Genomic DNA, 16323 nt, shown 5'->3' on the forward strand with positions numbered 1-16323 from the left:
CCATCATGCAGATGCACGGTGCCTCTGTGGGGAGAACAAAGTGTAATGAACTGGGGATATCCATAAGCCATAGATACGCAGTATCCAATTCAAGCTTCGCCATCAAACTGGACAGGAAATTTTCTTGAGGATCAGCATAGTAACAAAAGTGAGAGCAGGTCATCCTCCAACGCTCTGTAAGCCCTCAATCAGTCCTTCTCTATCCAAGAGCACATCACATGGTCATACGTCTAAACCTCCCACTCTATACCATCCCGATAATCCATCCCCACAAAACCCAAATAAAGATAAGGTTCATCTCAGACTTCAAACCCCCCCGTACTGCCGTCATCATGAATCATCCAATCCCAATCCTAATCCAGCCCTATGAACCTCCAACCGAACCATCCCATCCCATTTTCAGAACCCCCCTCCCCCTCTCTCGCGCCCTCTATCTCCATTTCCATTTCCATCCTCGTTCCCAGTCCCATTCCCATTTTACCAAGCCAACAAGCCCACCATGTGCGACATGCCCTTCATCCCCATCTTCCCGATCTGCTTCCAATGCGGCACGGACCAGAATCCCTGCCGGTGCAAAGTCGTCGGCCCGACGTTAGGTATGTGCTTTGTGGATGGACCCCGGGGGAAGGGGGGGGGGTTAGTGTGATTGTCTTGGTTCTATTTCAGACTGCTAAGCATTTCCCGGGCTAGGGTTCTTCACGACGGTTGTGGCTGCGGTATGTTTCGTCTGGGTCTGGGGTTAAGAGTATGTATGGATGTTGGCTGACGGGCTCAGGTGTTCTGTTATCCTGCGTCTTTGTTCTGTGGGTGCTGTTTTACGCAGAGGGGGAAGGAGTATGTTTGTTTCTTTTCCATTGGAGGTGGTGGTGGATTTGCTGACGATCGATAGTATGTTGGGGTATCCGGTTAAGTTGAATGGGAAGGTTGCGAATGCGATACCGATATGAACTAGACGGAGGGAGCTACGGGGAGGTAGACAAAGTTTTAAATAAATCTCATGGCATTGGTAGTCATCGATTATGGAAATAGCCTAGGTAGAACAATCGTTTCACAGATCATTAGTTTCCCTCGATGGGCGCGCGTCATTATCAATATATTACCATTCTTGAAGAAGAGGAGACACAGACGAGTAGGAGGTATACGGATAGAATATCAGGGAGTGCAGGAAGCAAAAAAAAAGAAAGAAAGAAAAAACAGAAAGGTATCCAGAGAATTCGACAACATAAAAATTATCCACCCATTGGTATCAATCACACGTAGGGCCGTTCAAAGCCTCGTCAAATGCGCATTTACTTGAGTTTCTCCTTGAGTCGGGTCCAGAGACTCCTCTTCCGCTTCTTCTCCTCATGGAGACCGTTCTTCGCGCCGTTGGTGGCACCCGTGGCTTTGGATTGCCCGTTGGTGGCAGAAGTGGCGGCAGCGCCCTGTGCTTGAGCAGCGGAGACCGTATCCTTGGGAGCGGGAGGGACGTCTGCAGCCTTAGACCCGGAAGCAGTGTCCTTGTCAGTGATGGTGCTGGGCATCGGAGTCGTCGACTCTCCTTTCGATCCGGGACCAGAGACTTCGGGAGCCTTGGCAGACCCGACCCCTGTAGTCACTGTAGGACCCTGGGCAGGGGGGGTCGTTCCGGGAGACATGGGCTCCGACTGAGGCTCGATGCCCGTGGCTCGAGGGGCACTCTCCGTCGTGGCGGCTGTAGCAGTAGGGGCGGGCGCACCAACGGAGTCTTCCCGAGGAACTTTCTGCGTCAGTTCATTTTCGACCTCCTTCTTCTCTTCGACTGCCTCCCGGTTGGCAGCCGCCTCGGGATCCTTGTGAGCATCGACAATAGAGTGCTTGACGGGGGCGGGCACTGCAGGGACGGGGTTGCCACCACCCAACGGAGCTGCGGCAATGTTGGGCGCAGGTGTGCCAGGAGAATTCTCCAAGGGCACTCTCCTTTGAAGCTCATTCTCCATGTCTGCCTTTTCTTCGACCGCTTCCCGGTTGGCAGCCGCCTCGGGATCCTTGTGAGCTTCCGCAATGGAGTGCTTCACGGGAGCGGGCACTCCGGCGACTGGAGCGCCACCGTACACGTGAGCCGCGCCAATGTCTGGAGCAGGCGTGCCAGGAGAATTTTCCTTGGGTACTCTCCTCTGTAGCTCGTCCTCCATTTCCCTTTTCTCCTCCACCACTTCTGGGTTGGCCGCGGCTTCGGGGTCCTTGTGAGCCTCGGCGATGGATTCCCTTACGATACCCGGAACCTCATCGACAGCACCTCCGGTGTATTTTTGGGATTCGAGCGGGACGGCAGCAGCAAGACCAGCAGTCGTAGCGGCGGGTCCTGCGGACTGGATGGTCACACCAGGATCCGTGAATCCCTGAGCGGGTTCGCCCATGGGAAGGCTGGATTCGGGAATGATGTCTTTGGAGACTGGAGGAAGGCCAAAAGCACTAGCTCCAGCGGTCTCGGTTCCTTTCGACTGGCCTCCTAGAACAGAGGCAACCGGATCCTGGGCGTACCCCGCAGGATCGGTCCGAGCAGTTGACTGGACGGTGTTGGAGGTGAAGGTGCTCGGATCAGGCACCTTCTCGCCTGGTTTCAGACTGATGGGGTTACCGCTAGTCCCAGACGCAGGGATGGGATTGACTGAGAACGCTTCGGCTTCCTGTCCAGGTGTCTCTGGAAACGTCCCGGGGACGTTGGATCTCTGTTCGAGAGGCACCGCCTTGGCGAGATCAGCAGTTGTTGATCCAGGCGCAGCGGATGAGATAGTCGCCTCATTGGCTCTTTTCTCGAAATCTGTGGGAATACCAGCCATCGTAGCAGCAGTTGTTACTTCTGGAGTGGCGGTGACCATCGGATCACTGTTGGATTGATGTGAAGATGAGTCCGGTTGGATCTGATCGGGGTTGAGGACGTTATTGATATTGCGATTGCCGTCGTCTTCTTCGAAGGCAGCGTTATCGGTAGTCCAGATGCCGTCAACGACGAACTTTAATTGCAGAGGAAAACAGGTGAGAGGTTAGTCTAGGTAGGTGTGGAGTTTTCCAATGTAACGGAATATACGCTGACGTGAAGTTTGGCTTAAGTATAGGAGGGAAGAGGGAGGCAGGGAGGAGGGAAAGCCAGCAGAAAAGCAAGGTGATAAGAGGCGGGTGTTATGACGTCAGTGGATGTGCGTGGAAAGAGTTCCAGCGTCATTGACAGGAGACGATGATAGACACCCGTAGTAGGCAGCCAGATATCATGTCACGCCATGATCAATCAATCAATCAATCAATGGATTGAGGCTATGCAGGTGGAGAGAACGCTGATGACAAGATGAAAGACTGTCTGTGAATGACTCCATACCTTATAGTGTATCTTCTCATCCGTCGCGAGCTGATGAACCTCCTTCTCGAAGATGTCGCCATTGCGATCCAATTTCACAGTCTTACCCCAGTCATCGAAGGTGCCAGTGACAAACACCTCGTTCGCTGGATATGGCCTACATGCGAGCAACCGGTTCAGTCAGCGATCCAATCCACAAACCGTTTGTCCGTGTACCAAGTTCCCGTGGTCATCCAGAGAGCTTCTCCCACCATCATCATCATCATCATCGATTCATCGCAGCAGTCAGACTCAAACCTACGGCATGACTCCGCAAGTAGATGTATATATATAAATATAGATATAGATATAGATATATAATAAAAGAACAGAATTTCTGACTCACCATCGAAATGTGAAACTTCCCATCTTTCTTTCAGTCGATAGAATCGTAGGGGCGAATAGGGTCCAACACGGACTCCACTGGGAGAATTGTGTGTGTGTGAGGAATCAAAAACTGCGCAGAATTTTGCTGCAAGAGACAAGAAAGAAAGGATATAAAAAGCAAGGGGTCCGGAATGCTTGCTGTGGATGCTTCTTATCCAAGGTCGGAGAGTTTCTTTTCTTTCCGTCTCTAGTTTTTTTGACCTTCTTATCTCTTTTTTTCTTGCCTGTTTTGCTTGTTCGTCTCTCTTCCTGTTGTTCGTTCTGTGATCTTCTTTTTTTGAGAGGTTGGGAAGATCGCTCTCACTGGGGATCTAGAGCTTTAACGCTGAGCGGGGTGGCGGTGACACAGACCTTTTGGGCGACTCGGTCGGACTTTGCGATGGCTGATAGGGCCTTGATGGTGCTAGTTCCAGGCGTCTTGGTTTGGTTTGGTTTTTTTTTTCCTTTTTTCTCTTCTCTTCTATTCCTTCTGGTCTGAGAAATCTTGGATAGCGGAGGGTGTACCCCTGGTAAACTCTGTAGAGCGCCGACCGCTCAGTTTGTCCAGGAGAACAGGTCAGTACATAGTAGTACTAGAGACTAGAGAGCGATAAGGACGATCACCAGGGAAATGCAACGCGGTTGGTTATGTATGTCTGTCTGTCTGGAAGATGGACGAGATAGAAATGACATCTCGGAAGGAATTATCACGTTTTTTCCCGGTTCTTTCTACAGGCTGCTATCGTGCTTGTACAACTCATCGGTGGGCTCAATCGATACAGCAACGCGCTGCTATCTATCTTGGCCAGAAGCTGTCCTTGTCCTACTCGTTACAGCTTATCACTGTCTCCCAACCTCGAGTTTCCCCTGGATTGGATGGGATAGTGGGAAAGAGCCGTTGTCAGCAAGTGATATGGGTAGACACTAGATAGGCTTTCAAGGTAGTTTCATCGATTTTTGCTGATTAGTTATACACCGTACTGGTGCAGTTGACAGCCGACGGTCTGATGAGCGCCCAAGCGTCATGAGTCCCAGACAGATTCCAAAGTGGACTGCAGGAACCTCCCTGATCAACGGGGATCGTTTTTCTCAAAAGGATATGCATGATGATCCAAACCTACCATGAATAACGAGCTCGGTTATACGCAAATAGGAGTCCGAGCCTGGCAGCCGTTCAATGTGCGCTTGATGTCTTCAGACTTTAAAACTGAATAATACTCAATGTACTACAGAGTAGGTAGTTTCTTATCGACAAGGACAGCTGCACAGAGTATGACTATAACACGGACCACCTACGATGACGAGCCCCAATCAAGACATCATCGATTACCTAGAGCTAGTCACTACAGAGTACAGCGACAGTAGATACCATTTAGGAAGGACAGTTCTGAAGACATTATTAAGGACTCATCCTATGTCCATGGTTTCAATTCCTTCTCCCAAAACCTTGAGAGGGATGTTTGAGTTTGACTAGATATAGAGCAGTTGTCCCCATGAATCCACGTCGATCCGGAGCTGAGAACAACGTCAGCAGTCAAACTCATGACCTCACAACAACCAGAGGAGACGTTTGGACTTCTTGGGTTTGCCACAAGAAGACCCCCCATTCTGCTTGGTGTATATTGCATTGGAGACGTCGAGATCAGAATCAGCCACCATTTGTCCATGTTCAGAAAGACAGAGACCCCCTTTTGGCCCTTTCCCCTATTCATTCCCCCCCCCTAATCCGTAGTGTCCATGGCGGAGTCTCTTCTACTCAGGCCCCATCAAAATGTTCTAGAAGACCCCTGGAAGATATTTGCACTTGAAAACGAATTTGAACTAACTTCCTCGATATTGGATAGATAGAGGGTCATGGATCAATTGATTAATTCTTGCCGGGATCTGAAGTCTATAAGTAGATAGATAGTAACTCTGGTGGTAGGTCTGGTTCGTTTCTATGACCACAGCTACTACCTACTATTGCACATCGCACCAGCGACTATTGGAGTAGTGCGTAGTCTAGCAATGGAAGCTCGTGACGTCGATCCAACTATTCGATGGCTTGATATTGCTGCAGCCATTGCCCTGCCCGTTGAGTCTATCTATTCCCCAAAAGGTGATGTATCCCTTCAGACCTAGGATAACATGCAAGTACCTAGTCGGTAGCTAAAAGTACTTGGAAGAAAGTATCTACTCTGTACTCCGTAGACTTGATAAAGATAGATAGATAGATAGACAGTCTGTACCCTCATGGATCATCCATCATCATCATCATACTGGACCTGAGCAACTTGGTCACTGAGCAAGCTTTCCGTCACTTCCTGCTGCTCCCCGCCTTTGGTCTTCCCTCCCCCCCACCTCCTCCTCTGTCCTCCTTTCTATACCCCCCTTCTGGAATCTGATCTCTTCCGATCTTCCCTCATCCTTTTGTTATATCCCCTTTCTCTTCTGTCTCGTTTTGTCAAGCCATCCCTCTCAGATAACTTCCTTCCCCATCACCCCTTTCCCCTATTCGATACAATTGGCCTTCCTCTCGGCTACCGGCTGCCGCTCCTGATTTCCTACCCGATCCCTGTCTTGGCTCATTTAGAGTCATCATACATGCCATACATAGGAATCTCTTCACGCGATTTATTAATCCTTTAATATACGGCAAAGAATTCAAGGTCTGATAGCTCGAACCCTCTCGTCCCAAGTTCTTTCTTCTTCCTCTCTTTCTTTCTTTCTTTGTTTCTTTCTTCTATCGTGTTTTAAGAACTCCTTGCTCAAAAACCATTATCCCCATTGCGCACTTGGAATTCCCATCCCCGCCGAATCTGAACACGCAATCTGTTTCAACATCTCCAAAAAAAAAAAAGAAAAGAAAAGAAAAGGGCACTGAAACAAGGAATAACCCCGCATCACTTGTCTTGTTTCCTCAAAGAAACGGAGAGCTTTGAAGACGGACCATCTTAAGCCCATTTCTGGACCGCTGCACTCTTAAATTCTTCCAATTAGGCTTCACCTCTGCTCTTTGGCGGAGACCGGAGACCAGCTAAGTGCTGTGTCGGTCTCTCTCCCAACTCCCCGCCCCCCTCCTCAAACATCCCATCTTCCTGCTATTCCATCCCATTCACACATTTTTTAATTGACTCTTCACCTATTCCCTTTAGATTCGGAATCTGCCTAAATCCTGTCAGGATCTCTCATATTTCTCTTCTCTGACATTCCCCAGATTCCTTCTCTACTGTCGCCCTAGCAGCTCCTCCTGTCTCGACGACCGATTTTACCTTCCCCGCTTCGAGGTGGCCAGATTCGGTGCCATCTCTGACACGACAGCCAGCAGCATGGCAGATAGCTCTTCCTTCCCGGGTACAAACCCGTTCCTCAAGCTCAGCACAAAAGACGATAGATACTCTCCCATCCAGAAGATTTTTGAAGAGGATGAATATGAGGTGACGTCACCAACCGATCCCACTTTTCGCAGGGCAAACCCCGCCGCCGCCACCGCATCCAAACCTGCAAATACACTCGCTGGAGGCAGTGGTTCCGGTGAAGGAAATGAAGGAAATGAAGGAATACAGTTCGGCCGACCCTTTGATGTCGCTTTCAATGAAGAAGGCGAACAGTCCGAACCGTCAGGGGCTGCTCGTTCCACAGCGGTCAGCGGCCAAGGTTTCCCCAACAACTACGCGCTGGGCCGTCGCACTTCAGTATCCGCTGAGTCCTTGAATCCTACCTGTGCTGGCTCAGACAGCTGGACGCCGCCGTGTCATCCCAAGACAGATGAGCAGCTCGCCCGGTTGAAAACCGCCGTGAGCAATAACTTTCTGTTCTCGCATCTGGACGACGACCAGTTTAAGACGGTGCTGGATGCACTGGTGGAAAAACCGATTCCAGCCAAGGATATCAAGGTGATCTCTCAAGGAGATGCTGGCGATTACTTCTACATTGTGGAGGATGGCCACTTTGACGTCTATATCCACCCCGCAGGCTCCGTGCAACCCGGCCCCGATGGCATGGGCAACAAAGTCAGCAGCATTGGTCCAGGAGGCTCTTTCGGCGAACTGGCCCTGATGTATAACGCACCTCGGGCTGCGACCGTGGTCTCCGCGGATTCCAAGAGCACGCTCTGGGCTCTGGACCGCGTCACATTCCGCCGGATTCTGATGGATTCTGCCTTCCAGCGACGTCGCATGTACGAGGCTTTCCTGGAGGAGGTGCCCCTGCTTTCGTCGCTCAAGCCCTACGAGCGTGCGAAGATAGCCGATGCCCTGGACGCGATCAAGTACCCCGCTAATTCCACAATCATCGCCGAGGGCGATCCGGGAGATGCTTTCTATCTCCTCGAGGCTGGCGATGCCGAAGCGTTCATGAAAGGCGTGGAGGGACCGGTTAAGACGTACAAGAGAGGCGACTACTTTGGAGAGCTCGCCTTGCTGGACGAGAAACCCCGAGCTGCTAGCGTAGTCGCCAAGACCGACGTCAAGGTTGCCCGGTTGGGCCGAGATGGATTCAAGCGGCTCTTGGGACCTGTACAAGACATCATGAGAAGGGCTGAATATCAGGCGAAGCCCTCACCTTCGTGATGTTGATGCAGTAGTGAGGCTGGATGGGTTGCGGGGGGTTTCCAAAAGAATCGTGTAAGCTTGGAGTGGTCCAGGATCATATTGTTTAGTCTTTGTTCTTATTTCTCATGTATCGTTCTTGAGAAGGAATATGTATTGGGAATATGGTACGATGAACATGAGCAGCTTTTTCGGTGGACCTTTGGTTTTAATAGCCTGCTTCACCAGTATAGTAGGTCCTTCTGTGTACCGAGGGCAATGTACCTGATCCTCTCATTCGTTTGATTGCGTTCGACTCTTCCATCTGAAGTTAAGTTAGGCATTTATGCCCTTTGAGCCACGCCATTGTCTCATTTTCCATTCTGCATCAGGAGTCTTCCCTTCGTGTACCTCGTGACTGTATCGAAAGTGTGGAAAATTACAATCGTAACTTGGCACATAGTCTCCTGTACAATTTCGAACCGTCTGCGCCTCAGATCGACTGTACCATCAAGCCGTAGCCAACCTTCCGATCCTCCTAGCCATCCAAAAAACCCAACACCGTTTCCTCTATACCAATCTTCTACCCCCCAACCTCACCGCGCAACAACCAAATCACTCCTAAGCACCCACTTCTCCCCCGCCGTGACCTCCTGGCCCTCATGCAGCAGACACCGCTCCCCATGCCGATGCAGCAGCGCCATCCCCACCTCCGGCGCCACGGAGATCGGCTCCGGGCGCCGATTCGCGCGGCTCGCCTCCGGGTAAAAGACCGTTGAGCCGCCGGAGCACGCAGACAGGTAGATCAGGAGCGTCCATGTTGTGCGGGCGGCGCGGGGCGTCGAGCCTGCGCCGGCACCTGCCGGTGTGAATGTGAGGGCATTTGAGTCGTCGTCTGGGGAAGGGGGATTCGTCAGTGGCGTTTTCATCCAAGTATAATGAAAGTAGGGGGGGGGACGAAATACAATGCTGCGCGAAGAACTGCCCGCTCGAGTATCGATATATGCGAATATTCGGATTCAAGCCTAGGGGCTCCCCGCCCCAGATTTCCTTGTTCGAGCGGCTCTGACGTTCGTTCTTGGGATTGGTGTCGGTGTCAATATCGTATTGCTCGGCGGCGGCTGCGCCGCCCACCAGGGCTGCCAGCGCCGTGCTACTCCATAGCTGCTCTGCGAAGTCGGCATCTTGCACCTGGAAGCGGTCGTTGACACGGACGGCGTCGCCTTTTTTGGGCTTGCCCGGGGTGGTGGTTAGGGGTAGGGAGGCGAGGAAGGAGACGTAGGTCTTGCAGAGGGAGGCGGGGAGGAAGTTGCGGATGAGGTAGATTTGGTCGTGGAGGAGGGGGGTGAGGGTGAGGTCGCTGGGGGGGATGAGGGGGCGTAGAGGGGGCCAGTTTGGGTTTGAGGAGGAGGAGGATGATGATGATGTTGGGGGAAGGGGGTTTCGGGAGGGTTTGTCTTTTTTGGATTTCGAGGGCATTTTGTAATCTTCGGGGCTTGTCTCCTAAGGGTTGTATCCGCGTGGTTTGGTTGTTCGATCTCGTCTGGTCTGTATCTAGACTTACTACAGCGTGATTGTTCGATGTTGTAGGTGGAGGAGTGATCTTGGCGGATGGATATGGGCTCGACTGGCTGTTCTTCAGCGTCGACTCTTTCGAATTTATCCCCTACATGATGAATTTTTGAGGTTGTATTCTCCTCTATCTTTCTATCTGCATGGTTGATGAGAATATGAGAAGTATATGTCCTTGAGGCACTGTGATTGATCGTTGTCAAATGCTACAGCGAACATAGCCATGACATTCTACAGTATTACAACCACGATCAATCACTTTCTCGGTCTCGGATCCATTCCACTTAATTGCCAGATATAGTCATATCAAATCCTCTTCAAATGTGACTCAATCTATCTGAACTTTCTGAAGTCTGTAACCATCCCGAACGTGCTCCCGCCATAGTATACTCTGATCCTACGATCCTACTGCTCTCATTCAAACTCAAAAGCCATTTCTCGCGTAAAAGTCTTCCAGACCATGGTTGGAATGCAAAAGAAAGATCTCCTTGAGTCTTCCCAACGAATGGGCAGTAGAAGAGAAGTGGAATCCCGAGTGGGTTTATTATTAGGACGAGAATGCTGGGCGGGGCGGGCCTGGGAGGAAGAGATTTTATAATCATTAGTCCAGGACAGACAGCCTATCGGTGCTGATTGAGAAGCAATGGGAAAGTCTCATAGGAAGAGATCATTGACTGCTATCTGATTTGATTCATCCTTTCCTGTGTCTGTATCCCAAGGGCATAGTTGCTAGTTGCTACAGAGAGAGAGGGAGGGACTCTGGACTGTCCCATCAGGTGACTGCACGTTCCCGGCTACCGCGCACCGCAGCAACCAACTGTGCAGTTTGGCGGCAGAAAAAAAAAAGGCAAGAAAACTTCTGATCCGGCCAATCAGCGGCTTGTTCTCGTCCTGCCGTTCCCATTGTCTACCTAGTCTCTGTCTTGACCTTACCTAAGAGGCTAAAAGTACTCTAGGTAGTATCCGTACTTCGACCATAGGTCATTATTCTTTCCAGCCAAAACTGCCCCCCGTTCGTTCTGAATGGCTTCCTCTCCTCACCGCCCAGCTTCTCTCCTCCACGCCTGTCCGTCTTCTTCCAGACAGCATCGAGTCGCCCAGTATCACAGCAGCCTGTCATGTCGTCGTCGCAGACCATGACAGCGCCAGCGGTGGGCCATCGACCGCCTGATGCGGCTCCAGATATGTCGGCTTTGTACGACTATGGCCGCCCTCATCACCACCAGCAGGACTCCGATCATCCCCAGCAGCAGCAACAGCAACAGCAACAGCAACAACCACCGACCCAGCGAGACAGCGATTCTTTCTCTCCGCGCAGCGACTCCGCCCTTCGCGCCCTACATGAACCGACTCTTGACTGTCCCAGCAGTTCTACCCACGATTTACCTTCCCTCTCCGGCATGATTGGCGTCAAATCGGAGCCAAGTGATGCAGGGAACAACTTCGCCGTTTCCCAGCCGGATTATCAGAACGATCTCCGCCGCCAGTCCGCCGCCAGCGCCCTCCTGGCTCAACTCCTCGGCAACCAATCCTCTGCGACATCCGCCGGCCTGGAAACACAATCTGCAGAACACGCATCCTCAACGAATAACACTTCCAACCCGACCGATTATGCTCATATTGACCATCCCGATCGAGAAACAGCCGGAAAAGGGACAATAGACAAATCTGCGGAGACTTCTGCGCTCACACAGCCGGTCGCCGACCACGAATTACCACCCATCTCGAGCGAACTTCCAGATTCGCAGCATCGAGAAGAGAAAAAATCCGATCAGCTGCCCGTCGACCTGTCCGTTTCGGCTTCGGGGGGAAATTATACAGCCGATGCAGTAGTGATCAAGACCCCAGATCCTGCAGAGGGCTTGACGGATCCATTGATGTTCTCCAAATCGGGCCTAGACCACCCCGACCTTTTCACGCCTTTCGACCTCACTACCAACGGAAAGAATCCCTTTGATGCTTTGCAACAGAATGAGATGCTTACCGCAACGTATCTATCGCAGTCCGCCGACCTCTCCGCCCTTGGCTATTCCGCCGGCCATCTGCAGGATGGAACAGGCTCGATCGACGGGTCGGAGCCGCGAATCCAGGCATTCGCCAAGTTGGAATTTGACGACGGACATTTCTACTGCAACACATACTCCTTTATTCTTGGTCGAGATGTACGGGCGGCACGGGCGGCGCATCAGCGAGAGTTTCAAGCCAGGCAAGCGATCAGGACATCACGACCTAAAAGTTCGAGCGGTGGCAACGCATCGCACACGCCGGTGCGAGTAAAACATGAGGGCAGCGGTATGATAGGCAGCGTCGTGAGCGACCGGGGTGGAATCATGGGCTTTGATCCTGACATCCCGGCTCATCTGCCCAAGCGTTTGAGCCGGAGATCCTCGCACTCATCCGAACAGGGCGCACCGCTGCACGCTACGCCGGCTCAACTTCAATCAACAACCGATTACAATGCGCTTGCGATGCAATCGTTACACGAGACAGGCGGAGACGCGAAGCCTGTCGATGCCCTCGCCTTACTACCGTCGCCCGATGCCTGTCCGACCATTCCTATCCACCCTCCTGCCACGGTCGACGGTAGCGCCGCAGGACATCGAGGTATTTCACGCAAGCACGTCAAGATTGCCTACAATTTCGATAAGAATCTCTTTGAGATGGAAGTGATGGGCAGGAACGGTGCCTTCATCGGTGCTGACTGGTTATCGCCGGGCCAGGTCCGACCGTTACATAGTGGGGATTATCTCCAGATCGGCGGAGTACGGATACGCTTCCTGCTTCCCGACGTACCAATTGGGGAAACCGGGGCAGAAAGGGCCGACGAGCCTTCGGTCGAGGAGGACGGAACCGTCAAGGTCTCCGATGATGTAGAGGACTCCGAAAAGCGAGACAGTGAGGGTGCTGATAACAAGGATGGGGTCAAGCCGACCAAGATCATCCTGAAGACCAAGGAAGCGGATTCTGCACGACCCGTGCCATCGATAGAGGGCTCCGGGGACGGCTCTCAGCCTCCTGCCCGCCGTCGGGGCCCAGGCCGACCTCCCAAGGACGGTATCATGTCCAAGCGCGAACGAGCAGAGTTGGCAAGGGAACAGAAACTGGCTGCCCGGCGCGAGGCCAACGGAGGTATCACTCCTCCGCCGCCCGGCCGTCCCAAGGCCGGGAAGACGATAAGCACAGGTGTCCCGGGTGCAATGGCCGCGACGCCGACCGCTGTCGGCGAGAGCGAGTCTCCTGGATCGAAGCCGGAAAAGCGCAAATACACCAAGCGGAAGAAGCCCGATGGGACCCCCATGGATTTCCCTTTGCCGTCGACGGAGGCTGGACCTTTCGCTATGGAGCAGCGTCCGGAAGAATTCATCAAGGCGCCCCCGGTCAAGAAACGCAAGCCATCACGTTCGCCTTCGCCCAACTATCCCCCCGAATCCGCCTACACACCGGAGGACCTGGCCAAGCCGCCATACAATTATGCGGTCCTGATCTTTGACGCCCTCACGGAAGCAGGCACGCCCATGACACTGAAGCAAATCTACCGTGCCCTGAAGTTGAAATATCCCTATTTCCGCTTCAAGTGCGAAACCGAAGGGTGGACGTCCAGTGTACGGCACAACCTCAATGGCAATAGCCATCTCTTCATGCACGCCGAACGAGACGGCAAAGGATGGTCCTGGCAACTTCGGCCGGGCGCTTCCGTTGAGAAGGAGAAGAAGAGACGCCCGTCGCCTCCGCCGCCATCGCAGCCCCCATCCATACCTGCTACGACGCCGCAGTATATGCCTCCGTTAAACTCGCCGTATCCAAACCCACAGAATGGACACGCGAATATGGCCAACCAGCATTTCCAATTTCCTACCATGCCTTCGAACTCTTACGCCGCTCCCGCCCCGCCTCCTGTTCCTACTGCGGTCACTCCCGCTGCTCCTCCCCCTCGTCACCAAGATTCGTATCCTCCTCTTCCTCCTCAACAACCTCCCTCGTCCGTGGCTCCTGTGCCTTCTCCTTTTCCGATACCCGGCCCGCTACGGAACAATCTTCCGCCCGCCTTTGCACAGAACACACCCTCTACATATACCTCTCCCTATGCTTCCAGCCCTGCACCGCACCTGGCTCAATTCCCGCAGTCGCAGCAACCGCCGGGGATGCACTCGCAACCGCAGCATCACTCACCATATCCTCCTCATAATCCTTCCGCACAGCCACAGCAGCAACAACAGCCGCAACAACAGCAGCAGCAGCAGCAGCAGCAGCCGCAGCAACAGCAGCACATGCCGCCCCCGCCTCCCGTCAACTCGCAACACCAACAGCAGTATCCTCCGCCAAACCAGGGACCTCCATTGCAGCATCCTCAGCAGCAACAGCAGGCTCACTACAATGTTGCGCCAATGAACAATGGCCCCATGCCGATGAACGATCCGGAGTCGGTGTCGTTTGAGGAGCGGGCGAGCAAGGCGATTGACGACTTCGAGGCCGTTCTCCTGGAGGATTATGAAGACAAGAACCATATCAAGGAGGTACTCAAGAGCGCCCGAGCGCGTGCTCTGGGCCATGCGACGGAGAGCTCATTCCCTGGAGGAGAGCCCAAGGACGAGGCGGTCATTCTGGACGCACTCCGAACGCTGATCGGAGGCTTGCGGGAGGAGTAAAGGCTGGCCGGGTTGACTTCGACTGCCGCCTTGATTTGCACGATTTCACGAAATGAGACTTTTTATGTTTATGACTGTCCTGGGAAACAGCATTTGGAACTCTTCGTACTCGGAACGGTGTTGCTGGACGGTCTGTGATTGAGGAAAAAGAATCCGCGTGAGTGACAAAGATCTGCTCATATATTCGGTTATTCGCGTATGGAGTACTTGAGCCATCAGCCATCAGCGTCGTTGATCGCTGGCGTCTCCCTCAATTGGCCTGGCCTTTTTGTTTCTTTCCTTCTCTCTCTCTCTCTCTCTCTCTCTCTCTCTCTCTTTTTACAATATCTTCGTTTTTTTTTTCCCCTCCTTTTCTCTTATTATTTGAGAATCTTTCTTCAACTGATGATATCCACTCTGTTATGAGCGCCATGCTCTCGAGATTTATTTTTTGTGTTGGTTCTTCTTGTCTACGGTGGTGGTACCTGCCATGCAGCATGTGCAGGTTATATTTGATTGACCCAGGTCAGGCATGGAAAAGCTAGGCGTTTGTTTGATTGAGCAGGCACATAGATGAATCTGAACAAATACATTCAGCATATCATATCATCAATTTTATTTTATTTTATTTTTTGCAGAGGCTGGTGTACTCCATAGAACCTAGAGTAGAGAGTATCTACCCAAGTCCAAGCAACCCCTCCCCCACTCTCTTGCTCCGGATTCTTCCTAATAATATATAGCGGGGTTGCTGTTAACAACTCACAACGACACCGGTAATGTAGATAGCAGATAGATAGATACAGTTAAAAAAAAAAAAAAAAAAGACTAGAGGAGAATCAAGGAGAACCCCCACCGGTCGCTGCATGATTAACCCGACAAGAACTATTTCAGGAGCGTAGTGCATAGTGCATGGCGCATAGTAGTAGTAGTAGTAGTAGTAGTAGTAGTAGTAGACGAAGAAGAAGAAGAAGAAGAAGAAGAGCCCCTCAACTCAGCCATTTTTCCCACTTTTCCACATCGGATGGCCCATGCATGCAGCGAGCGAACCTCCGTAGGAGTCGGTAGGTTCTTTGCCGCTTAGGCGCTGGGGGTTTCTTGGGGTTTTTTTTTTTTTTTTTTTTTTTTTGATGGATGGATGGATGGATGGATGGATGGATGGATGGATGGATGGATTTGGGCAGGAATCTGGATTGAATTGGATTATTTGTATGCCCCTCCTTTTGGGGAGGTTTGTTTACGTTGGTGGTGGAATGGGATTAATGGTTATTGAGCGACTGTTGTGGATAGATAGATATCTCTCTTATGTTTGTGCTTGTGCTTGTGCTTGTGTATGGTATGGGTAGATAGGTGGAGGGTGCCTTACAGAGGGATGGTGATGGTGATGGTGATGAGGTTGAGGTTGAGGTTGATGATGTCGAATCAGATATATATCGTTTTATCGCATACAGAGGATCGAAGATGGAGGATGGAGGAGGAGTACAATGGAATCAACTAATCTACCTACCTCTGGGAGGAAGGACATCATCCTGCATCTCCAGGAAACATATATCCTCATGATAAATACTACTAGGCATTTGTACGACTGACTCCATCCACCCGATCCAACCAGATGATCCAGCACTGCCTGGTGGCAGGGTCATAGGCATCAAACAGGGGGGAGAGGAGATAACTACGGGGTGACTGGGGATACCTACAGTTTCAACCAGATTACAGTCAGTGTTGATGCACGATGCAACTTGGTCGTACCTCCAATATTTGATTTGAAAGATAATCCTGCATTGGCGGGTGGATGAGTCAGATGAAAGAAAGGGTCTATCTGAACTGGGCGTGGTGGGACGGCAGATGCTTGGAGTCGGTGCCTGCTGCTGCTGATAGTTGATAGTTGATAGTTGATAGTGTG

General features: G+C 51.9%; 5 protein-coding genes across 5 annotated transcripts, besides 25 other annotated features; 3 read left to right on the top strand and 2 right to left on the bottom strand.

The window, feature by feature from the left end:
* Positions 1–499: 499 nt before the first annotated feature.
* ACLA_037830 (uncharacterized protein) lies at positions 500–743 on the top strand (the record flags this gene model as incomplete). Its single annotated transcript, XM_001270998.1, has 2 exons — positions 500–596; positions 691–743. The coding sequence occupies 2 exons, from the start codon at positions 500–502 to the stop codon at positions 741–743; spliced, it is 150 nt and encodes a 49-aa protein (XP_001270999.1).
* A 546-nt stretch (positions 744–1289) lies between these two features.
* On the bottom strand, positions 1290–3721 carry ACLA_037840 (carbohydrate-binding module family 48 protein; the record flags this gene model as incomplete). Its single annotated transcript, XM_001270999.1, has 3 exons — positions 1290–2975; positions 3335–3470; positions 3699–3721. 3 exons carry the CDS (start codon positions 3719–3721, stop codon positions 1290–1292), a joined length of 1845 nt encoding a protein of 614 aa, XP_001271000.1.
* Positions 1774–2209: a microsatellite.
* Positions 3243–3264: a microsatellite.
* Positions 3634–3672: a microsatellite.
* Positions 3637–3669: a microsatellite.
* Positions 3722–6396: 2675 nt separating the features above from the next.
* Positions 6397–6439: a microsatellite.
* Positions 6397–6440: a microsatellite.
* A 105-nt stretch (positions 6441–6545) lies between these two features.
* Positions 6546–6573: a microsatellite.
* Positions 6574–7026: 453 nt separating this feature from the next.
* Positions 7027–8268, top strand: ACLA_037850 (cyclic nucleotide-binding domain-containing protein; the record flags this gene model as incomplete). The annotated part of the gene is made up of 1 exon (XM_001271000.1): positions 7027–8268. The coding sequence occupies one exon, from the start codon at positions 7027–7029 to the stop codon at positions 8266–8268; it is 1242 nt and encodes a 413-aa protein (XP_001271001.1).
* Positions 7233–7257: a microsatellite.
* A 554-nt stretch (positions 8269–8822) lies between the features above and the next one.
* On the bottom strand, positions 8823–9705 carry ACLA_037860 (uncharacterized protein; the record flags this gene model as incomplete). The annotated part of the gene is made up of 2 exons (XM_001271001.1): positions 8823–9121; positions 9192–9705. The coding sequence occupies 2 exons, from the start codon at positions 9703–9705 to the stop codon at positions 8823–8825; spliced, it is 813 nt and encodes a 270-aa protein (XP_001271002.1).
* A 1211-nt stretch (positions 9706–10916) lies between these two features.
* ACLA_037870 (forkhead domain protein) lies at positions 10917–14444 on the top strand (the record flags this gene model as incomplete). Its single annotated transcript, XM_001271002.1, has 1 exon — positions 10917–14444. One exon carries the CDS (start codon positions 10917–10919, stop codon positions 14442–14444), a length of 3528 nt encoding a protein of 1175 aa, XP_001271003.1.
* Positions 11043–11073: a microsatellite.
* Positions 11043–11074: a microsatellite.
* Positions 14001–14064: a microsatellite.
* Positions 14001–14065: a microsatellite.
* A 273-nt stretch (positions 14445–14717) lies between the features above and the next one.
* Positions 14718–14760: a microsatellite.
* Positions 14726–14759: a microsatellite.
* Positions 14761–15035: 275 nt separating the features above from the next.
* Positions 15036–15055: a microsatellite.
* A 285-nt stretch (positions 15056–15340) lies between these two features.
* Positions 15341–15375: a microsatellite.
* Positions 15341–15376: a microsatellite.
* Positions 15377–15378: 2 nt separating this feature from the next.
* Positions 15379–15403: a microsatellite.
* Positions 15379–15404: a microsatellite.
* A 120-nt stretch (positions 15405–15524) lies between these two features.
* Positions 15525–15548: a microsatellite.
* Positions 15525–15549: a microsatellite.
* Positions 15550–15595: a microsatellite.
* Positions 15550–15596: a microsatellite.
* Positions 15597–15791: 195 nt separating this feature from the next.
* Positions 15792–15813: a microsatellite.
* Positions 15814–16292: 479 nt separating this feature from the next.
* Positions 16293–16323: part of a microsatellite that runs on past the window's edge.

The sequence above is a fragment of the Aspergillus clavatus genome, genomic scaffold (assembly GCF_000002715.2).
Source record: "Aspergillus clavatus NRRL 1 1099423829802 genomic scaffold, whole genome shotgun sequence".
Taxonomy (NCBI): domain Eukaryota; kingdom Fungi; phylum Ascomycota; class Eurotiomycetes; order Eurotiales; family Aspergillaceae; genus Aspergillus; species Aspergillus clavatus.